The following is an 18,749-nucleotide window of genomic DNA, read 5'->3' on the forward strand; positions in this document are numbered from 1 at the left end:
CAGGATGTCCCACTGGAGGCATCTTTTCAGCCTCCAAAGAGGTTCTGGGCTGCGAGGCTGCCTGGCTTACCGGGAGGAGAGGCTCGGCTTGCCGCTCTTGCTGCAGCTGGTGTAAAGTCCCGGGCCATCATCGAAGAAACTGCCCAAAGCCAACTTCTGCCTGATGGATTCCCGCTCATTCTTCTGGGCCTGAAAAGGAAGGGCAACAAGAAGAGATGAAGCCGCTGGTCATGCCAGCGCACAGGAAGGAGAGTTGTCCCACCAGCCCCACTGCCACGCTGAGGATGCCCAGCATCTCCCAAGCTGTCTCCAATGCTTGGGTGGGCCACGTAGCCCATCCCAGCAGAGAAGCTCATCTACACCTCTCTCTCCATAGATCAATAGGTATGTATCTATATACACACACATCTAATGTATACATCTGATATATACCTGATATATATATATATATAAGCCCCTGAGGCCACGCTTGCATCATTAGCATCTTCCACTTCCCTGAGCAGCCTCCAAAACAACACAATCCTTCTTCTGCCAACATGTTTAGAGATGTCTTTTTAACCATTGCTGTCAAATTATCCACAGTTTAAAAAATGTATTTTTATATATATATATTTTGAATAAGGGCAAGCTACAAAGTGATTTGAAATTAACCGCCGATCAATGATTATGGAGATGACTCTGTAATCAATGTGCAATAAATGACAATCACAGATCTAGATTCAAAATTAGTAACAGTACTATCCCCGTGTCTGTCACTAATGGATTATGTGCCAACACTGACAACAAATTCATACAAGGTGGCAAGTTATTGATAGAAGGAACATTCTGAAGCCCTCAAACATTTCATTTTAAAATAACACAGAATACTCAGTCAAGAATACACAACAAAAGAAAGCACGACAAGCACGTGCAGGCAAGCACAGGCTGCTTCCACGGTGTTCATGAATAGAACTGGTGCTTCCCATATTTCACCCAAGTAAAAATAAAGCACCTTCCATGCTTCACATAGAAGTGAAATATAACAAAATGCAAATTATTAACTTAAAATAGCTAACAATTTAATTCCAACTCCAGTGCTGACTACACACATTACATTATCACACTGCCCATTATATTGTCAATCCCTTGCCAAAATACATACTTCATTGGTACCCTAACTCCTTTTATTTAAAATATTAAAAATAACCCCCATGGCATCAAGTGATATTGAGTTTTTGGGTTCAGGTCCTGGTTTCTGAAGTTCTACCCAGACCACCCAGCTATGCTTTTCTACTTTGTTTTTTCAGGTTTCAGTAATCAATGCCTCAATTACACGGAGGCTAAAGTTAGCTTTAGAAGAAAAAATAGCCAGCCCTGCTGGTGAAGGCAGTACAGTGAAAAAAATAAGTAAAAATGAGTGAGAAATATTTTTTTAGTGGTCTGAAAGCAGCGACAGGGCTGCCCATGCAGGTTCCTCGTAGTGCCCATCTCATGATGCATGGGAGTGTCTCCCCTGTGAGTGCCAGCCGCATCCCTCAATGCATCAATATTTCATGGAGTCAGGGATACTCAGCCTCCTTGTTTTTTCTAACTCAGATGATTCTCTCCTGCATCTTCCCGTCTAGTTCTGATTTTCCTTGTGTTCTGACAGAAATGAGGAGCCCAAAGCACATCTCCACCTCCTCCTGCCCAGCTGGGACAGCACATCCCAGCCGGCCAGGAGGGTTCCCTCCCTCAGCAGCACACCCGCCTACTCTGTGTGTGCTGAAAACTACTCTTCTTTGCATTGAAATACACATAAATATAAGCACACTTCCACGTATTTACCCCTTTCAAATGGGGCTATTTCTCCAGATCTTTTTTAATTTTGCTCCATTTCCCACCGAGACGCAACTGCTCCCAGTTTGACATCTGTACATTTAATCAATGTGCAATTTGTTTTCTCCACCAGGTCATTACTGAGGATACTAAATAACAGTGCTCCCAGCACTGAGCTCAGAATATCCCATTTTATAAACCAGACACAGGCTAATGACCATAAAGAAATCAAGAGTCATATTTGTTATTATAATATAGGGAACAGTTACTAAGAAATAGAATATACCTAAGGGAACTGGACTTTAAGCTCTAGATAAATTACCCAACAGCTGCGGTATACATCCTGAGCTGGGTATTGAAAACTATCAATTGAGAAGGAAAATTGCAAGGGGTTTTTTGATTATCAAATATACTTACTTGGTATATAAAAAGTAATGGATCAAATACTCAAAATGCAAAGTATGCAAGTAAATGCAACTAGCAAGAAAAACATAAACCCTTGTTATTTAAATGTGTATTTTGGCACTGGATCAAAAAATGTATGTATTTCAGGGCTCTGTAGAGCTGAAGTCTGGTTCAGACAATTATTTTAAACAAAAGGCTGCTTTTTGTTTTTAAGGCAAAACAGTTTTGGGCGGATGTTTTCCTCCTTACCGTTGACCTTTCAATTCGGAAGGTCAGTAGCTACCTTTGTTTAAGTACACGAATAAGAACACAATGTGGGGGTAAGGCTGTGACTGCCTACATGTCAAACGCTTTACCCAACTGTTCCAGTAAAGGCAAATTGCCAGGAGAGGTTCAGCCTTTCCCCACAGGACATCGTTTCCCACCCCCGTCACCCGCTGTAATTACTGCTGTTTATAAATCTATCACAATCACCTCGCCGGTGTTTGCAGATTATATGCAACCATTTGTGCCCTTCACTACCCGCCTCCGACACGTGCCATCCCTGACACCAAAAAACCCTACATTTTTTGGTTGAGAGATGGAATTTATCCAATATATGCCTTCTTCCCACACAACCCCATGCCTGGGGGCACACGGAGGTACCGCTGATGCCGGGGGCTGTCCCCAGCCGACCCAGTGTTGGATGGAGAATGGGATGCTCATGGTAGCGGGCACAAGATTTCTGCAGTTTTCTAGGAAACCGAACAAAGTCCGTACTGTATTATTTACGTCACTTAAGTAGTAGTAGCCGGACTGCTCTTTTTATCACGTACGCTCCATGCTATTCAGCATACAGGCACATCTACTAGTAGATTTTATTCCTTACAGACATCATCTGAAACAGCACATAAAATTGCTTATGGAAGATCTATTCGGTATTGAGGTGTAGCAGCGATTTGCCAGGCTCCTCGGCATGCTCTGAGACCCCCCCCCAGCCTTGGATAGAGCAGCCAGCTCCTAATAACAGAGCTACTAACTTCTGGAGCTCTACTCTTGGGTACCAAACCTGGACTGAATACCAGGCGTGCTTTGCTAAGGTGCTGCCTGTTTGGAGAGGGAAGAGGCTAATTGCACAGTGAATTACAGATTAACGGGTGCCAGCAACACTTCAGCAGGACCCTGTGCCAGCCAGGCAGTGCTGCTGCGATGCAAGGGGTTAAAACACAGTGAGGCCAGTGGAGGCTGGATGCTGGAGCCATCCACCAGCACTAAACAGGGTGCACAGCCCGGGACACGGCCAGGGCTACGAGGCTATTTTTGCCAGGGACTGTCATTACCAGCTACAGACAATTACTATATTTAAAGTTCCAGACCCATAGGCAGCGCCTTACTTTATCTTTGTGAAGTACAAAGGCTATTCTTGGATTTCCAAACAGAAATCGTAACCACAGAGCGTTTGTTTTTATCTCCTTTTTCTTCATGGCAGATTTGCTGGTAAATGCAAAACCAAGTCAAACTTGCGTACCTTAAGCCACGCGGCAAATTGCCTTAAAACCCAGGGGTCTTGAGGCAGGAGAAGGCATTTGGAAACATCTCTTCACATTTTCTTTACCACAAAGTGACACGGAAACGCAAAGGGAGGAAGGTTTGCTGCCCCACACCAGTGCATTAAACACTACCGAGTGCTTCCCTGCTCCGGCACCTGAAACCCAGCGCCCTGGGAGGGTGTTGGGCAGCGTTTCGGCTGGTCCCCTCCTGCCAAGAGGATGACTGTTGGCAGACAAAAGGCTCCTTTTAGTCCCTTACCTTTTTATAACTCCCCTCCCCGGCCGGTGCGGCTGCTTTCCTGATGACGTCACCCATGCCATCACCCTCCCGACTCATCTCCTTCGCTCCCGGGTCCTCACGTGGCCGGTGAAAAGCTCCCGCCGGGGCATCTCAGTCCTTCCTCCGCTCTTCAATCGGCACCATGGGATCAAGTGCTCGTTCCTGGAGCCAAGACCTGCGGCAGCCCACTGTACCCTGCCCAGGATGCCTCCCTGGCCCCTCTCGCCTCCTGCCTGCTCCGGAGCACCTTGCTTTTCCCTAATAAAGTCAACAGCAGCGCCGGAGCCTCGGCCAGCTGATGAGAGGGAGGCGAGGGCTGTGCCGGCCAGGGAAGCCGAGTCCTCCTCCAGCCACTGCCAGCGCCGGATAAAAATAGCCCCGAGCCCTCACCGGCTACACAAGGGCAGGAAAAAACCCGGTGTCTGATGTCAAAATCCAAGCCTGGCGGCCAGAGGGGGTAGGAGGACGGGGCTTTCTCCTGGGGTTTTCCCCATGGAAGTTATCCTAATGAAATCCTGGGGGTCGGAGGAGCTGCCCATGGCCGGCGCAGTGAACCCGGGCAGAGCTGGAGCGGTCCTCAGCCCTTGCACATCCGCTCGAGGATGGGCAGTCACAGCAATGTCAACCACAAGATGAAGGGCTTTTTTTTCACTCTTTAGTCAAAAAACACCAGGAAGGACACCAGGGAACTATTTCTTGGCTAAACCAGCTTTTTAAGGTGCAAAAAAAGTTTCTAGGAATTAACCAAGAGCTTGGAAAGGTAACCTGCCACCCATCTCATGGGCTTGCAGAGCCTGGGGATGCCTGCAATGCCTGGTCCCTTCTCAAGGGTGGCCGAGCACCCCAGTCCCGGCTCCTGGGGGGCTCTGCAGCCCCCAAACCTGCACCACTTACAGCTCCAGCTCATGCCTCCAGCAGTCCTGCCTGGAGATCCAGACTCCCCAGACACAGCCGCTGCTCCCTAGTCCCACACGAATCCTGCCCAGTCCTTGCTGAGATCCCACCTCGGTTGCACCCATCATGGGGTGCGATGTTTGTTCCAGATCAGCTGCGGGTGGGCAGCAAGAAGCAGGGATCACATGCTTGGGGTAGGCATTTCTATAGGGAATACTTAGAAAGACGGAATTTATGTCACAATTTTTCAGTGATCCTCAAAATGTGGTGCACCAGCAACGAAAGTACTGTTTTCTGGCGCCACACAACTATGCTGCATGCTAGATGAATAATTTTAATAGCCCTACAAAGTTTACATGTTTAAATTATATAACCAAGTCATGCTGACATCATTTAACCTAAAATGCATGTTCTACTTGGATTACTGGCTCTAACAACATACAAATTATGCATCACGGCATTACTCTACTCTGAAGTTTCAGGAAAAAACACTAATAATAAACAGGATTGTTTAATTCCATTCTTGTCCCTGGATGCTGCTTTGTAACTGTAATTCCCAAATGAAACAAAGTTATTCTCTGGACATTTAATTATTTTTAGTTCCCCTCCACCGCTGACTCATTGTGTCCTTTCCCGCTGTTGCTAAATTAACTTCCTCTCCTGGCCGTGGGGATGGATCCTGACACAATAACTCTGGAAAAAATATAATAAAATTCCCACAGCCCAAGAGGAAGGACGTGGTGGCCAGGAGCACTGGACTGGGGGCTGTGCCCGTAATTTGCCACATGCCTCTCCCCTCCCCTATTTGGGACAAGTCCGCGCATCACCCAGCCCTCCATGGTCAGATGGGGAATGTCCCCTGACCTCCTCCTTGGCTGAGTCTGGTCCCACTGTGCCTGTGATACCCAACGTCCAGGGGAGAGACGCTGTGTGAACTCCCATCCCTCCGCAAACTGACATGAAAGTCACTCCTAAGGGAAGGAAGCGACACAGTTTATCGAAAATATATTTAGCGCTTTTCACCTACATTTTAAAAAAATGTTTTATCCCCCCATTCCAGGTTTCAGGCCAGCTCGCCCCTGCCCTGCCCTCTGAGCTGGGATGCACCAGGACCAGCCTCATGGAGGGGCATCCCCTGAGCGAATCCCACAGAGCTGGTCTCAGTCTGCAGTGAAAACCCCGCTTCCAGCAGTCACTTCATTCAAGGCAAAGGAAGAAAACCAAACCTGGTTAAGAAGCATGGTGGGAGCCCCTGCACTCCTATAACCATTGCTGGAGGCATATTTGGGTGCCTTCCTCGGTGGCCAGGACCAGACCCAACCCTGTACTCCTGGGAGGGGCATCTCCCCACTAGCAGAGAAAAGGCCAATTTAAACCCTGGATATTGAAAACACAAGACAAATGAATTCTGTGATTGTCTCAGCACAGGGACTAAACCCTTTGGTGTTTGGCCCCTTCCCCACCTGATGCAAAAGGCCACCGTGGGCAGATGGGCAGCACAGCTACCTGCACCGGACAGCCCAACAAACACCCGTGACTGTCCCTCTGGCAACTGGCCTCCGCTTGAAACACACACACAGAGCAGCTATTGGGTTTAAACAAACAAAAAAGTAATGTTGGGGGTGACACCATCAGGTATGCTCCAACGTTGGCATCACTAGCCAAGGACTAGCACATCAGATTGCATCAGAAGGAAACTGGCCTCCATGGCCACGGCCATGGCTCCTCCAGATGCCCATGGCAACGCTGGCAGCGGGGAGAGCTGGCCATAGCCACCTCTGCCCGGTTTGCTTTTTATAGCATGAAGGGAAAGCTGAGAACAGGCATATCTGGAGCAGGTCAGCTGTGTGGGAACACACAGCCATGGACCCAGCGCCGCGGGGAACACACCGGCCGGGGACAGCAGGGTTCGAGTTGTCCTTAAGCAAGGCGAGGAAATAGGACACATCAAGTTTTGTGTGCTTTAAACATGCACTGATTGCTTATGGACAAGCAAGCAACGAAATTTAACTCTACTGTGCATGTGTAATGCTTGCTTGAGTCAACGAAAAACCTCAACGCTGTTGGGGCATACTGCTCTGGGGGAGGAAACCACCACCATCCCCTTTCTGTTGGGGATCAGCTCCCACACACCGCTGGTTACCGAGTTACTAGATAAAACCACTAAATTCCCAGCGAATTTCAATAAAAGCACTCCAAGCACCCTCCCTGCCAAACCGGTGTTCATGGCCGTGGGGCGTTTAGGCCAGGGTATGGAGGCAGCTTCTGGATTTGTAGAAATCTAAAGTTGCCAGAACTATTTCACAAAGCATTTATTTTTATTGTAAAGATGGGTAGAGATCTCCTCAGACAGTCTCTCCAAAGCACAGCATCCTTCCAGTGCAGAGTGGCCAGTACAAGGCACTTACAACAAGTCCCTGCAAATTTAGGGATGAAATGGACCATGCCCTCCCTCTGATGATGCTTCCCTGAGCTTTACTACTCTAAATGCTTCCCACCTACTTCGCAGAGCTCTTTTTTCTTCTATCTCTGCCTAAACAAGAAGGCCTTCAGCCTCAGCTCTCTACAATGCAGGCTTTATTTTACTTTATTGCAAGCGGTTTGGGATGCAGGGTCAGCGTGCTCGGCCACATCAGCTGTGGGTCCTCTGCTGTACCACGCTGCAGCATCCCTCCCAGCCACAGGCGAGAGGCCAGGCCAGCAGCTCTCCAGCTCTGCCAGCGCTCCATGCTGGGTTTCGTGGCATTTGAGGTTTTCTCCAAGGCCCGTCTCTTGGGGTTATATTCTGCCATGAGAATTTGTATTCACTTCAATGAAAAAGATGATGACAGTCTGGTATTTCTACATGCCACGAAAGCCTACAAAACCCTAAAGATACCAAACAAAAGAAACTTAATAAAAAAATAAATATATTTTTTAATGAGCACTTTATATTTTGAGCTTATGACTTTTATGGCCATGTTTATGGTTCGGTGCACAGTGAGACCCTGGGAGTGGTGGGTGGGACCCTGGGCAGCCAGCCTGACCCACTGTGACACCAGCACCTCCCCACTGCAGGGGTCTTTCCAACAGACCCCCCTCGAGAAACACACACAAACCTGGCATCACCAGGGCGGCAGAGAGTCAAGCCCGATGCACGCACCCAGATCAGGTCCCAGGAGAACACACGGGGCTGAGCAGGATGCTCCACACACTCCAACCCGCCTAAGAAATTATTTCTAAGCAAGTAAAATCTTGTTTTTCACATCAAATTTTTTTTTTTTTCTTTCTTTTTAATTTTCCTTGCATGTGTAAAGCCTGGTAACATCTCCAGAGCGACCCTCCTGCCAGCAGATAGCTCAGACCGTGACTGATGCCAGCGCGTGGAGCCAAAACCGGTTCCCATGGGCAACTGCCTGTTTGGAGACTCCTGCCTTAGGCAGGGGCACCGGGTACCGAGGGGTTTTTCCACTTTTAAAAGCGCATTAGAAATCAATCCAAGGAGATGATGCAAATCTAGACACACTACCCACTCGTACAGTGGTGGCAAAGAAACACACATGAAGCCGTTAACACCCTGAAGAGTCCTGTTTTGCTCCATGCAAAGGCGGACCTGTCGGGCAACGCTGAAAATATGCATTTACAAAGCAAACTGAAACACTGGCTAAGGCTGCAGGCCAGTAAAGCGCTGTTAATACACACATTAGAATAAAACCTTTATTTCCATGCTAAGGCCTGGATTTGCACGCTGGCCTTTTATTCTGCATGAGCTCGGGACCTCACAAAACGTTACCCACTGTGCAAGAGCTGACATTGCTCTTGTAAAACTGTAGGAGCAATATGGAGCCCTAAACAAAATGTTTGGCATAGGAAAATGAATCAGTATAAAATAGGAAATGAGAAATAACTAAGAGAAAAATACACAGCAGGAAGAGTGGCTGCAGCCCGCATGACTCCAGGATGTGGCCACGGGAAAGATGTCAGATGCTGGGACCTCCTGACCATGGAGGACCTGGCTTACATTCAAACGATGAACCTGAGACTTAGCCACATCCAAAGCCCCAGCAGGACCTACGGCCACCTGAATTTCAGAGGGCAGCAGTGCCAGCTCATTTATGGTGTGAAATAGGACTTTTGAGGCAAGACATGGGATAGGACAAAAATACCCTCCTCTTCCTCGGTACCCACCTGCTCTGTGCCCTGTCCCCGGCACCCTCCCTGCCAAGGAGCTTACGTCCCAGCCATGAAGTGGTCATGTCAGAGCTTTTCTGCTGAATTTCTCCAAAACAAACACAATTTCAAGTTGTCCCCATGCATTGGCTTGTTCCTCTATTTGTTTGATTTTTAGTTTATTTAATATTATTTGAAAAAAAGGGTGAGAGGAGGGTGGAGAGCAGAGTTACACACTGTCACCCTCTTCCCCCAGGGCACTCCGGGCAGCCACCAAAATCCTATCATTGCTGGCTTCCAGTCTGATCCAAAACCCGGCCACAAAAGGATTAAAACTTGGCCTTTAGGTTAATGGGTTTGGGAGGGGGCTGGGGTTGCTCCTAATCTTTGCAGTGCCGTAGAAAGGTTTTGAAAGAGATTTCATTTGAAAGACCATTTCTCTGGACTTTTTCTTCTACAATTTGCATGCTTTCTGGCCGTTTTCACTCTAATATTTATTGGTTTGGAGGAAAGAAACCAATTCATAAACAAGCAAGTAGATTAAAGCAGATAAAAGGCAGCAGCGCTGCCATCGCAGCAAGCCCAGCGCATTAACATGCAGGGATGCTGGCCAGGCCTGCGCCGCAGCCGCAGCTCGGCATCGCTCGCCCACCACCATGGCAGGACCCGCTTCCACCCAGGAAACAATGCGCAACCTTTAACCCTTGCGTTCCTAGGAGTATGCTGGGAAAACATCCGCTGCGCAGAAACAATGGCACCATTTATTAACGCACCAGACAGCAACAGGCTCTCAGCTGCAGAAAAATCAGATCCCTTGAAACAGAGGCTGAAAAAAAACCCGCATTTTTTTTTTTGTTTTGTTGCAAAGGAGCTAAAAATGGAAATTAATTTCCAGAAGCATTTGCTGGATTGAAAACATTCACTGAAAAAATCTTTTCAACTCTTCTCTCGCTCTGTACGTACGCATGCTTTCGTATCTTTTCCCTTCATGAGATATTTTGCAATATGAGGTATTTTGTCTTCAAACACACATTGAAGTTTGAATTAAACATGGTGGGGAGGAAAATGAGGACGAGCCACTGTGCTGGGCAAAGCCCTGTCTCCCGAGGGTCCAGCTCTGCCGCTGGGAATGCCTGTTGGCTGTTTTGCAAAACACACTCCTCCGCACGTACGCAAACGCATTTCTCAGCATCGCCGTAGCCGATGGACAGGCGTTTGTGCATTTAATAATCTCCCTGTGCCATTGAGACCTAAACGTACCATTTTCCGTGCAGGTGCACCCAACAGCAGCCACCCCCTCTTTAGAGGGAAATGAAGCCACAATAACAGCCCAACCCAAGCTCTCACTCACCCCACCAAAATAATCCTGACGCAAACGCTGTTATCGGTGCTGCCTCCCCCAGCACTGCTGCCAGGCTCCAGTGCCGCCCCCACCCTCCCCCCCCTCAAGGAATGGGGGCAGCTGTGATGGATGCACAGAGGGAAACGTTCACCCCGCAAACCCATCACCAGTTAGAATCATGGAATCGTTTGGGTTGGATGGGACCTTAAAGATCATCTAGTTCCAACCCCCTGCCATGGGCAGGGACACCTTCCACTAGACCAGGTTGCTCAAACCCCCATCCAGCCTGGCCTTGGATGGTTCTTGCATGGATTCCATGCAATCCATGCAGTTCCTGCATAGATTATTTAGCAGAACAGCATAAACCACGACAAGACTGCATCTGAAAATAATTACCTTGCAGGTCAGCTCTCACCCTTACATAAACACAGAAAGCACAGAGCAACATTCTCGATTTATTCTAAAATTTACATCGCTCTCCTATGGCAGCTCCAGAAGTGCAAACCCGCAGCTCGCTCACTTACACGGAGCAGTTTCATCAGGGCAGGCAGCAGGCAGGCAGCAGGCAGGCAGCAGGCAGGGGCGCAGGCAGGGGCGCAGGCAGCTGCCGGACCAACCCGCCCTCCGCCGCTCCGCTGGGCGAGCGCATCCCCGGCGCCCGCTGCGCCTGCGAGCATCACATGGCGAGCACAAAAGCCCCGCGGGCAAAAAGAGGGCTTCTCCCCACCACGGCTGCTTCCAACCCCCTTCCTTGCGAGCCCCGGGATGCTCCGGCGGCAGGAGCCCACTCTGTAAACCCGAACAGGGGGACCCGGGCTGCCCGCACCCCCTAAGCGTCCGGGACCGGAGGCGGGGCGGGGGCCGGGGGAGCGGCTCGGAGCGGTGGGACAGCTCGGATCGGGTGGGGGGAAGCTCGGATCGGGGGGCCAGGCCGCGCTCGCCCCTTACCTGGTAGGAACAGTTTTCCTGGTGTACCATCTCCGTGCATCATCCGCCGCTGCCGCCCAGCCGCCCCCCGGGGTCTCCGGCCCCGGCGGGGGAGGAGGAGGATGATGGGGAGAAGGACGGAAAGGAGGAGGAGGAGGATGGGATCCCGGGCCAGCCGCCCGCCGGTAAGATGGATGCTGCCGCGCTGCTCCGCCTGCGCAGCGGCAGCCCCGGCGGAGCTCGGAGGCGGGGGGGGGGGGGTGGGAGCCCGGTCCCGCCCCCGCCGGCGGCACAAAGAGCGGGGGGGCTCCGCGTAGGGCTGGTGCCAGCCGCGCTCCTCCGCGGGGAAGGGGGGAAAAAACCCAAATAACTCCCGCAGACACTGCGCTACGGCTGGGAAGTCACTCCGTCCCTCCCCCCCCACCCCAACCGGGGGCGATACTGCGGCAGCCGCAGTTCCAGTCCCCCCCAGTTCCAGCCCCCCCCCTCCTTCCCCCGTCTGCCGGAACGGGGCCGCTCCGCAGCTGAACCGGCCCCGTTCGCGGTGAGGGATCGCGGCTCCGAGGAACGGAGCAGCCCGCGTCGCCTCCCCGCAACGCTGCGAGACACCGAGCCGTGAAACGAGGGGCTGAAAGATACCTTTCTTCTACTCTCTGCCGCAGAAATACAGCGCAATCTTGACTGGCAAAGGCTCTGCCCTACATTTCCAGCTAATTATACCTCCACCCTGCACCCAGGGGGAACGTGGAGCCCTCTGCCATAGCACCCTCTTGGCCTGGGCTCCGACTTCAGGTACAACCTGGTTTTGGGCAGAGGGGCTGGGTGGAGGTAATGCCCGCGCTCCTCCCAACACCCTTCTCCCACCACTCTAACCCTCCTCTAGCCAAATTTCTCCAAAGAAAAGGCCTGGGAAGATCAGGCAAACATCTAGCACTGGCTCTGCAGAGACTTTTTGCAGGATGGCTCGGTGGGCTCAGCTGGAGCTCGCAGTCAGTGAAGCCCCCATATCCCAGGGCTGGAAAGCCCCTCTGCAGCACCCCCATCATTACACACCCAGCAGGAATTCACTGCCATTTGCAGAATACTCCTTTCCTACCCCAAAACAGCATCATGAGATTATCAAATTTTCACCCCTGTTTGCAAGCTCAGGCTAGAGGCAACTGAACAGCGGGAAAGGAATCCTAATTCTGTTTTCTATTTTAAAAGTCCTTAATAGGAGAGACTGAATGGTGGGATGGGGATATGGTGGGACTGAATGGTGGGACAAGGGGATAGTTTATAAGTCTCTGCATTTGCAACCTGCTGAGCACCGGGTTCTCAGTTACCTCAAGTTAGCTCAGTTTGACTTCACCACTCATTTTCCAGGGGGTAATACGTACCCCAACAGCCTCATTTGCAAGAGTGTGGGGTCTGGCCACACCTGGGTATGAGCATGCAGCAAGTCTCACATTCATGCCCTATTTTCGGCTGGACATGGCCCATCCAAGGGGCACCAAAATACCCAGAGAGCGATGGCGGTGCCGTGGGCTGGGCTTGCACCACGCACTGGGTGCACTTAGCCAGGCAGGCGATAGTGCTTTGGCTCACAACTAAAAGAAACTCCATGCCTCGCCTTCCTTCGTTCATCAAATAGCGCTTTATTCTGCTCCTTGTCGCAGCCAGCTGTGGCTATGTTCAGAAATGCACATGACTGTGAAACGCAGAAACACTTGCTCACAGGGCGTCTCAGATTTGATTCCCCACACCAGATGTGCCTCTAGAAAAAAAAAGGCCCTTGTAGGATCAGCGCTCTGACCCAGCTTTCCCAGATTCTCATCCCCACAAACAGGCTGGAGCAGCCGTGGGTGGATGACGAGTCCTCTGAGTCCCTGTGCAGCTGGAGGGAAACCCCCAGATCCACCTCAGCTCCAGCCCTCCTCCCCGATGCCCTCTCCCCTGCAGGAGTAGAGCTATAAAAAAAATAGAGCTTTCATTTAAAAAGGAAAAAAAATATTCTGCTGAAGTTTTTAGGAGAGGATGAAGTCATGCCTGTTTTTTTACTGGATCTGCGAAGAGTCCCATTCAACTAGGCAGCTATTTCTAAACATCAAAATAAAAAATCCCCACTTTTCAATACACTGCATAAATCTTTGCAAAATTATCTGTGGCACACTAAAAGCAGCTCCACATATTACATAATCTCTAATGCCATTTATTACGCGCATCACAAGGAAAACTCCTGAAATTACCCCCCCCCCCCACTTCCCACGTGCGGGTCTATCTATAACGGTGGTGACTCAGAGCCGCTCCGTACGTAGCAGATTCCCAGCGGGAACTGCACCAACCTCCCAGTACCCAGGTCTGCTGTGTCACAGGGTGAAACCCCCCCCCCAAGCTATTTAACAGCTTATTGCTTTTGCAAAATTCGGCTTAGCATGTCACCTGCTGCAGAAAAGCCACCCACTTGCAGCAAGGCTCTTGCCCTCCAGGGCAGGGAGCCCCACACGAGCCTGTGATGCGGCCGGAAAGGGCCAGGCATCGTCCTCAACCTCTGGATGTGCTCCCCTGTTCTGTATCCGTTTGCGATTACCCGTTCAGAAACGAGGCAGGCAGGCAGGTAATAATTAAAGCAATGAGTGATTAAATTGAGTGAAAGGCTTCTGGCAGTCTTCCAGGTGGGTCAATGGGAAACGATGCTCCTGGATGAAGGCAGTGAGCAAGCAGCTGCTGCTCGCTGCAGAGGCACAACCCAGCGGGAAGCCCCAGGAAAACCCCAGGGACCCCCAACAGCCCCTCTCAGCTGGGAAGAGAAACCTGGGGGGTACCTGCACTGCCTCCTTAGGGCATTTTATACTACTTATGAGATGATCTAGACAAGTTTTCTTGAATCTTTTCCCAAAACCATCTGCAAACTAGAAACGTCTAGTTCAGAAAGCGCTGAAGAACATCTCCATGGGGTCAGACACCAAGCTGGGGACACCTGCACAAAATACATTTCCTTCAAGCCCCTCTTCCAGGTCTCTTCCAGAGAGTGTGGGAAGATGCTGCTCAGGGGCAGGGTCAATCTTGGCTGAGCAGCCCCCCAGCCTGGACCTGTGCTCTGGTTAAGGTGGGATACCAGGAATGGACCAGGCCTGATGCCCTGAACGCTTGCAGGGCTTTAGGGGTGAGGACACAAGAAATTAAATCCCATGGCGCAGGCAGCAGCATCCCTCCACTTACTCCCCGCAGACATGCTGCTGGGGCAGACGCCCCGCAGAGAAAGACGACACAGCTTTACCAGACACACTCAAATTCTTGTAGTGAAACAACAGGATTTCATTAATTATCCGTCTACAGGAGGAGAAAACACTTGGTATCCCCAATTCTGGGGGTAAATACATAGTTTCTGATTCTGTGCACATCTTTTAGGTTTGGGGGGGGGACGACACACCCCTGGCCAGGTCCCAGAGCACATGCCAACCCCTGGTCCTCCTCAGCAGCCGTATTCTCAGCAGAAGGTGGCAAACACAGGCAGTGCCATTCCTCCAGGCAGGCTGGCCCTGCCTGCCCCACCGCAGCTCTTGGTGGTTTCCCTGGCTGCTGTGCCTCTGCCCCAGACCCAAGGAAATCATTAACAGGAGAGAGGGGATATCAGCCGAGGTTATCAAGTCTCTCATCATCATTCCTACTCAGGGAAAACACTCCTTAAAAAAAAAAAAAGCTGTGCAGTAGAGCCAAACCCTCCCATTCACACCGCCTGGGAGCGGAGGGCAGCTGAGTAGAGCACGTTCTTGCTGCCATGGGAGGGGAGGGAAGGAGACCGGATGTATTACTCACATGAAAGCCACAGACAGCCCTTTTCCTGATGTGTTTGTCATTTCTTACTGTGCCACAGATTTCTTTTTACATACACGTGTCCGGCGCTATGTGCCTGAACCTCACCAGCTGCAAAGACTCACACAGCCCTTCAGCCCCCAAACTATGCAAGGGGAAAGGCAGCATTCCTTCAACAAGGCAGGCTAGCGTTGGGTTTCCTTATCTCCGATGAAAACACCAGAAACATTTTCCTGCCCACAGTCATTCCTCAAGGGGCCTTAGCAGGTGAAGCTGGGAAAGTTTATTTTTCAGGTTGGTATTGGCCAACCCATTTGGTTGGTCCAAAAAGCTAGTCTAAATTAATATGCTTTTTTCTTCAAATCTCAAAATAAACATGTATCTGGACCAATTAATATGCTTTTTCTTCAAATCTCAAAATAAACATATAGCTGGGTCATGTACCAGGCCGAAATGAGGTAGAAGATGAACACCGCATCAGTTGGGCACAGTGGAGGGAGAGGCAGGGAGCCCACCCCGAGCGAGCCCCACCAGCCTCTCTGGGATGCTCCTGCCAACCCCAAGCCCAAGCACAGCAAGCTTGCAGGGAACCAGGAATTATATACAGCATCACAGGATTTCAGCTTTATTTGCTGATGATTTACTAGGAGTAACGGATTTAGCTCCTCTTTAAGCCAAGCTAAAGCTTTTCCAGGGTTTAAATCTAGCAAGAAAAAAAGGAAAGAGATTATTTTTTTAATCAGTTAATACTAGACATCTGCTTGGAAAGGGGAATATTTGTTTGGATTACATACATATATAATGCATTAGACTATTACTTTTTTATTTAAGGAGGATGATGCTGAGGTGTTTTCCATCATTTTGGATATGTAACTCTTCTCTACAAGGGGCTAAACCTCTGACAATTTAAGAATCCAAACAGTGCCCTTCCCTCTTCCATGCCCTTTTTACTTCCACAGAGATTTCTGGAGCAAGCAGCAGCGTTACAAACCCCTCCTGAAGCACAGGGATACCAACTGATCAATTTTTAGGACAAAAACTTGTGTGCTAAAATGTTGAAATAAAACTCTTCTTGTTCCTTTGAGGACCAAATATGACATTATCAGGGAAATGCAGGGGAAAAACGCCACTCTATAGGAGTTACTCTTAGTTTGGAATTTATATGTGACTGGGGAATTAAGGAGCACCAGCAAAGGTATCCATTGCATTTTTATTTTGATGCAGAAGTGCAAGCTCCATTTTTAGTGGTAAGAGATTAATCCAAAAATGTCAGTTTTCTCCACATCCTTGCCATTACATAATCAAACCATGATGTTCTCTTCCCTCAAAACACGGAACAGAAGGTGACAGTAATTTCACATTCTGATACCTCTGATGCACAGGATGTCAAACGCTTTACAGGGAATTGGAGTGAATAATTTAAGTCACTCAAGTGTTTATTACTTTCTGGCGATACAAAAGTGATAAAACATACAGTGAACAATCAGAGTTTTCCATGAAAGCCATCTAGAAAGACTCACTGGCTTAATTTTCATTGCCATTGCACAGGCTTAATTTTCAATTGTACATACATGCTTAATAGAGAATTTACAAGGGGTCTGATGACAAGCAGGTATGATAGCCCACCATACTAATGAACGGAGAACCATTTCATCTACCAGCTCCTAAAGAGCGTGGGGAGATAGCAAGAGAAAAGCTACAGCTGCCTCCTCGCAGTTTTGTTTATATTCTTAAGAATAAGCTGGTCTTTTGGAAGTGCAATATTCACAGTATGCAAAATGCTATGGAGAACATGAGGTTCTCAGCTGGACAAGGTAAACCTGTAAGTTTTTCTATTAGCATCATTAAATTGGAACATTACAGTCCACCTGGTTCTGCAACATTATTTCTGTCCCATTTGGGAGAGGATTTGTAGCAAATCCCATCAGCTACAATCAAATTTGGGCATTTTTGGCCTGTACACGCAGACGGTGCCGTGCAGAAAACCCAACGTTCAATGAAAGCAGAGGGGCTGGGTTAGGTGGCATCAACCACGCGTCACTCAGTCACAGCCTGTTATTTTTACATTGTCTCAACTGAACCAAAATCAAACCTCGATGACCAGCTCTCCCCACAGCCCCAGGGCTAGCTGACCCCAGCAGCATCCCCAGCTGGCCGATGGACCAAGATGTGCCCCCGCCAGCACTGCCCAGACCAGCTGTGCCCGACCTCATCCTCCTCCCTTCGCCAGGAGCAGCCAGGCACCAGCAGCTGGGGCATCCGCACCCAGCACGGCCACGCCGCTGGCTGAAATACAGGGGACACCCCCCCGATTTTGTCTCAAAAGCCCATTTTCTGCTCCCAGCCTTGCCTGGGTAAGGGGATGCTGGCACCAGTGGGAGGCACTCAGTAGCTCCCCAAAACATTTGAGATCTTACATAAAAGATTCCCAAATATGCAGCCCTGTAAATATTGATAGAGAATAACTCAAAATCATTAAAGCTATTTCTTCTGATGTGTGAGCTCTGAGTAACAGCTTCCTCAGATCTCTTTGATAACAAATTTGGTAGAAGGTTTTAACGGAGCTAATAACCCAGTTATGCATTTCCAAATTCCCCTCGCTGTGCAGCCCACTTGCGCTTGCTGTGTGCAGCTTGCAGGCAGCCTTTCCTATCCCTCCTCCCCCATTTTTTTTTTTAATTTTCATTTTTCAAATATAAATTTTTTTATATTTGAAAAAAATGAAGTTGCATTGGGCCCCCAGTACACACCCTTGTGTTTTAACAGCAGGTGGCGGAGAGAAATTCATGTATTTTCCAAAAGGAAGAGAGAAGAGGGAAAAAAATGGCATAAGAAGAGGGGGAAGAGAGATTTTCCCTGAGAGGATGAAGGACAGGGTGGCCTTCACCTTCCTCAGACTGGGGACAGTAGGAGTTACATGGAAATGTTGATGAGCTGGAAGCACGTACAGAAATCCCACATCCCATGCTCGGCACTTAGCAACCATTAAGTTACTGGTCTGAGGCCAAAAGCAATTTCTGGATGAAATATTAAGCCCTTTTAATTGTGGCAAAGTCCCAGAAACTCCAGCCCGGCCACACAGGCAGACAGCACTATAACTTGCATTTCAATATGGGTGATTAATTTGCCTTTAGCGTGGTGCATACCAACAGGCTGCACCAACATTCATCTGATAAAAAAAAATTAGGTGCCAAGTTATCAAATATAAATTAAGCCACTGATCCCACAGGAGTCAGAGGGCAACATCTGTGGATGGGGATGGGATTATCCTGCCACCGGTCACCTCGAACCCATCTATTCCTTTCCATTCCCCTCATGCTCTCTGGCAGGGAGCAGCTGAGAGGGCTTATTTCTGGGCTGGCTTTATTTTGCAACTTAATTTTAATTGCAAAATGGATGGTAAAAGCACAGAACAGGGACCTGTAGGCTGAAGAAATAAACAAACCATACTTACAAACTCACTCTGAAATTAAGTTTCTGTTCCAAACAGCCAAATACCATAATATACTAATACAAACAGGTAACAGCAGTGTCCTTTAAATGGTTCCTCAAGAAAAGCATGAGTTTACAGGGACAAACCTCTCTCTGAGTCATGGTCAGGATAAAAATAGACAGAAGGGGATTCTTTACA

The 18,749-nt window shown here is 49.2% G+C and overlaps 1 protein-coding gene across 6 annotated transcripts in view; it reads right to left on the bottom strand.

Moving 5' to 3' along the window:
• Window positions 1-18,749, bottom strand: part of SCHIP1 (schwannomin interacting protein 1) — a 132,449-nt gene that overhangs the window by 10,079 nt on the left and 103,621 nt on the right. Inside the window, exons 1-2 of one of the 6 annotated variants that reach the window (XM_074153463.1) lie at window positions 11,345-11,565; window positions 71-189 (exon numbers count right to left, since the gene is read on the bottom strand). In XM_074153463.1, the coding sequence (XP_074009564.1) occupies window positions 71-189; window positions 11,345-11,374 (149 nt within the window). In that variant the 5' untranslated portion in view covers window positions 11,375-11,565. Of the gene's footprint in view, window positions 1-70; window positions 190-3,990; window positions 4,290-10,920; window positions 11,196-11,344; window positions 11,566-18,749 lie in introns of those variants that run through there. The other 5 variants (XM_074153459.1, XM_074153462.1, XM_074153464.1 and 2 more) reach the window with 5 other exon arrangements.

This window comes from Numenius arquata, chromosome 9 (assembly GCF_964106895.1).
Source record: "Numenius arquata chromosome 9, bNumArq3.hap1.1, whole genome shotgun sequence".
NCBI lineage: Eukaryota > Metazoa > Chordata > Aves > Charadriiformes > Scolopacidae > Numenius > Numenius arquata.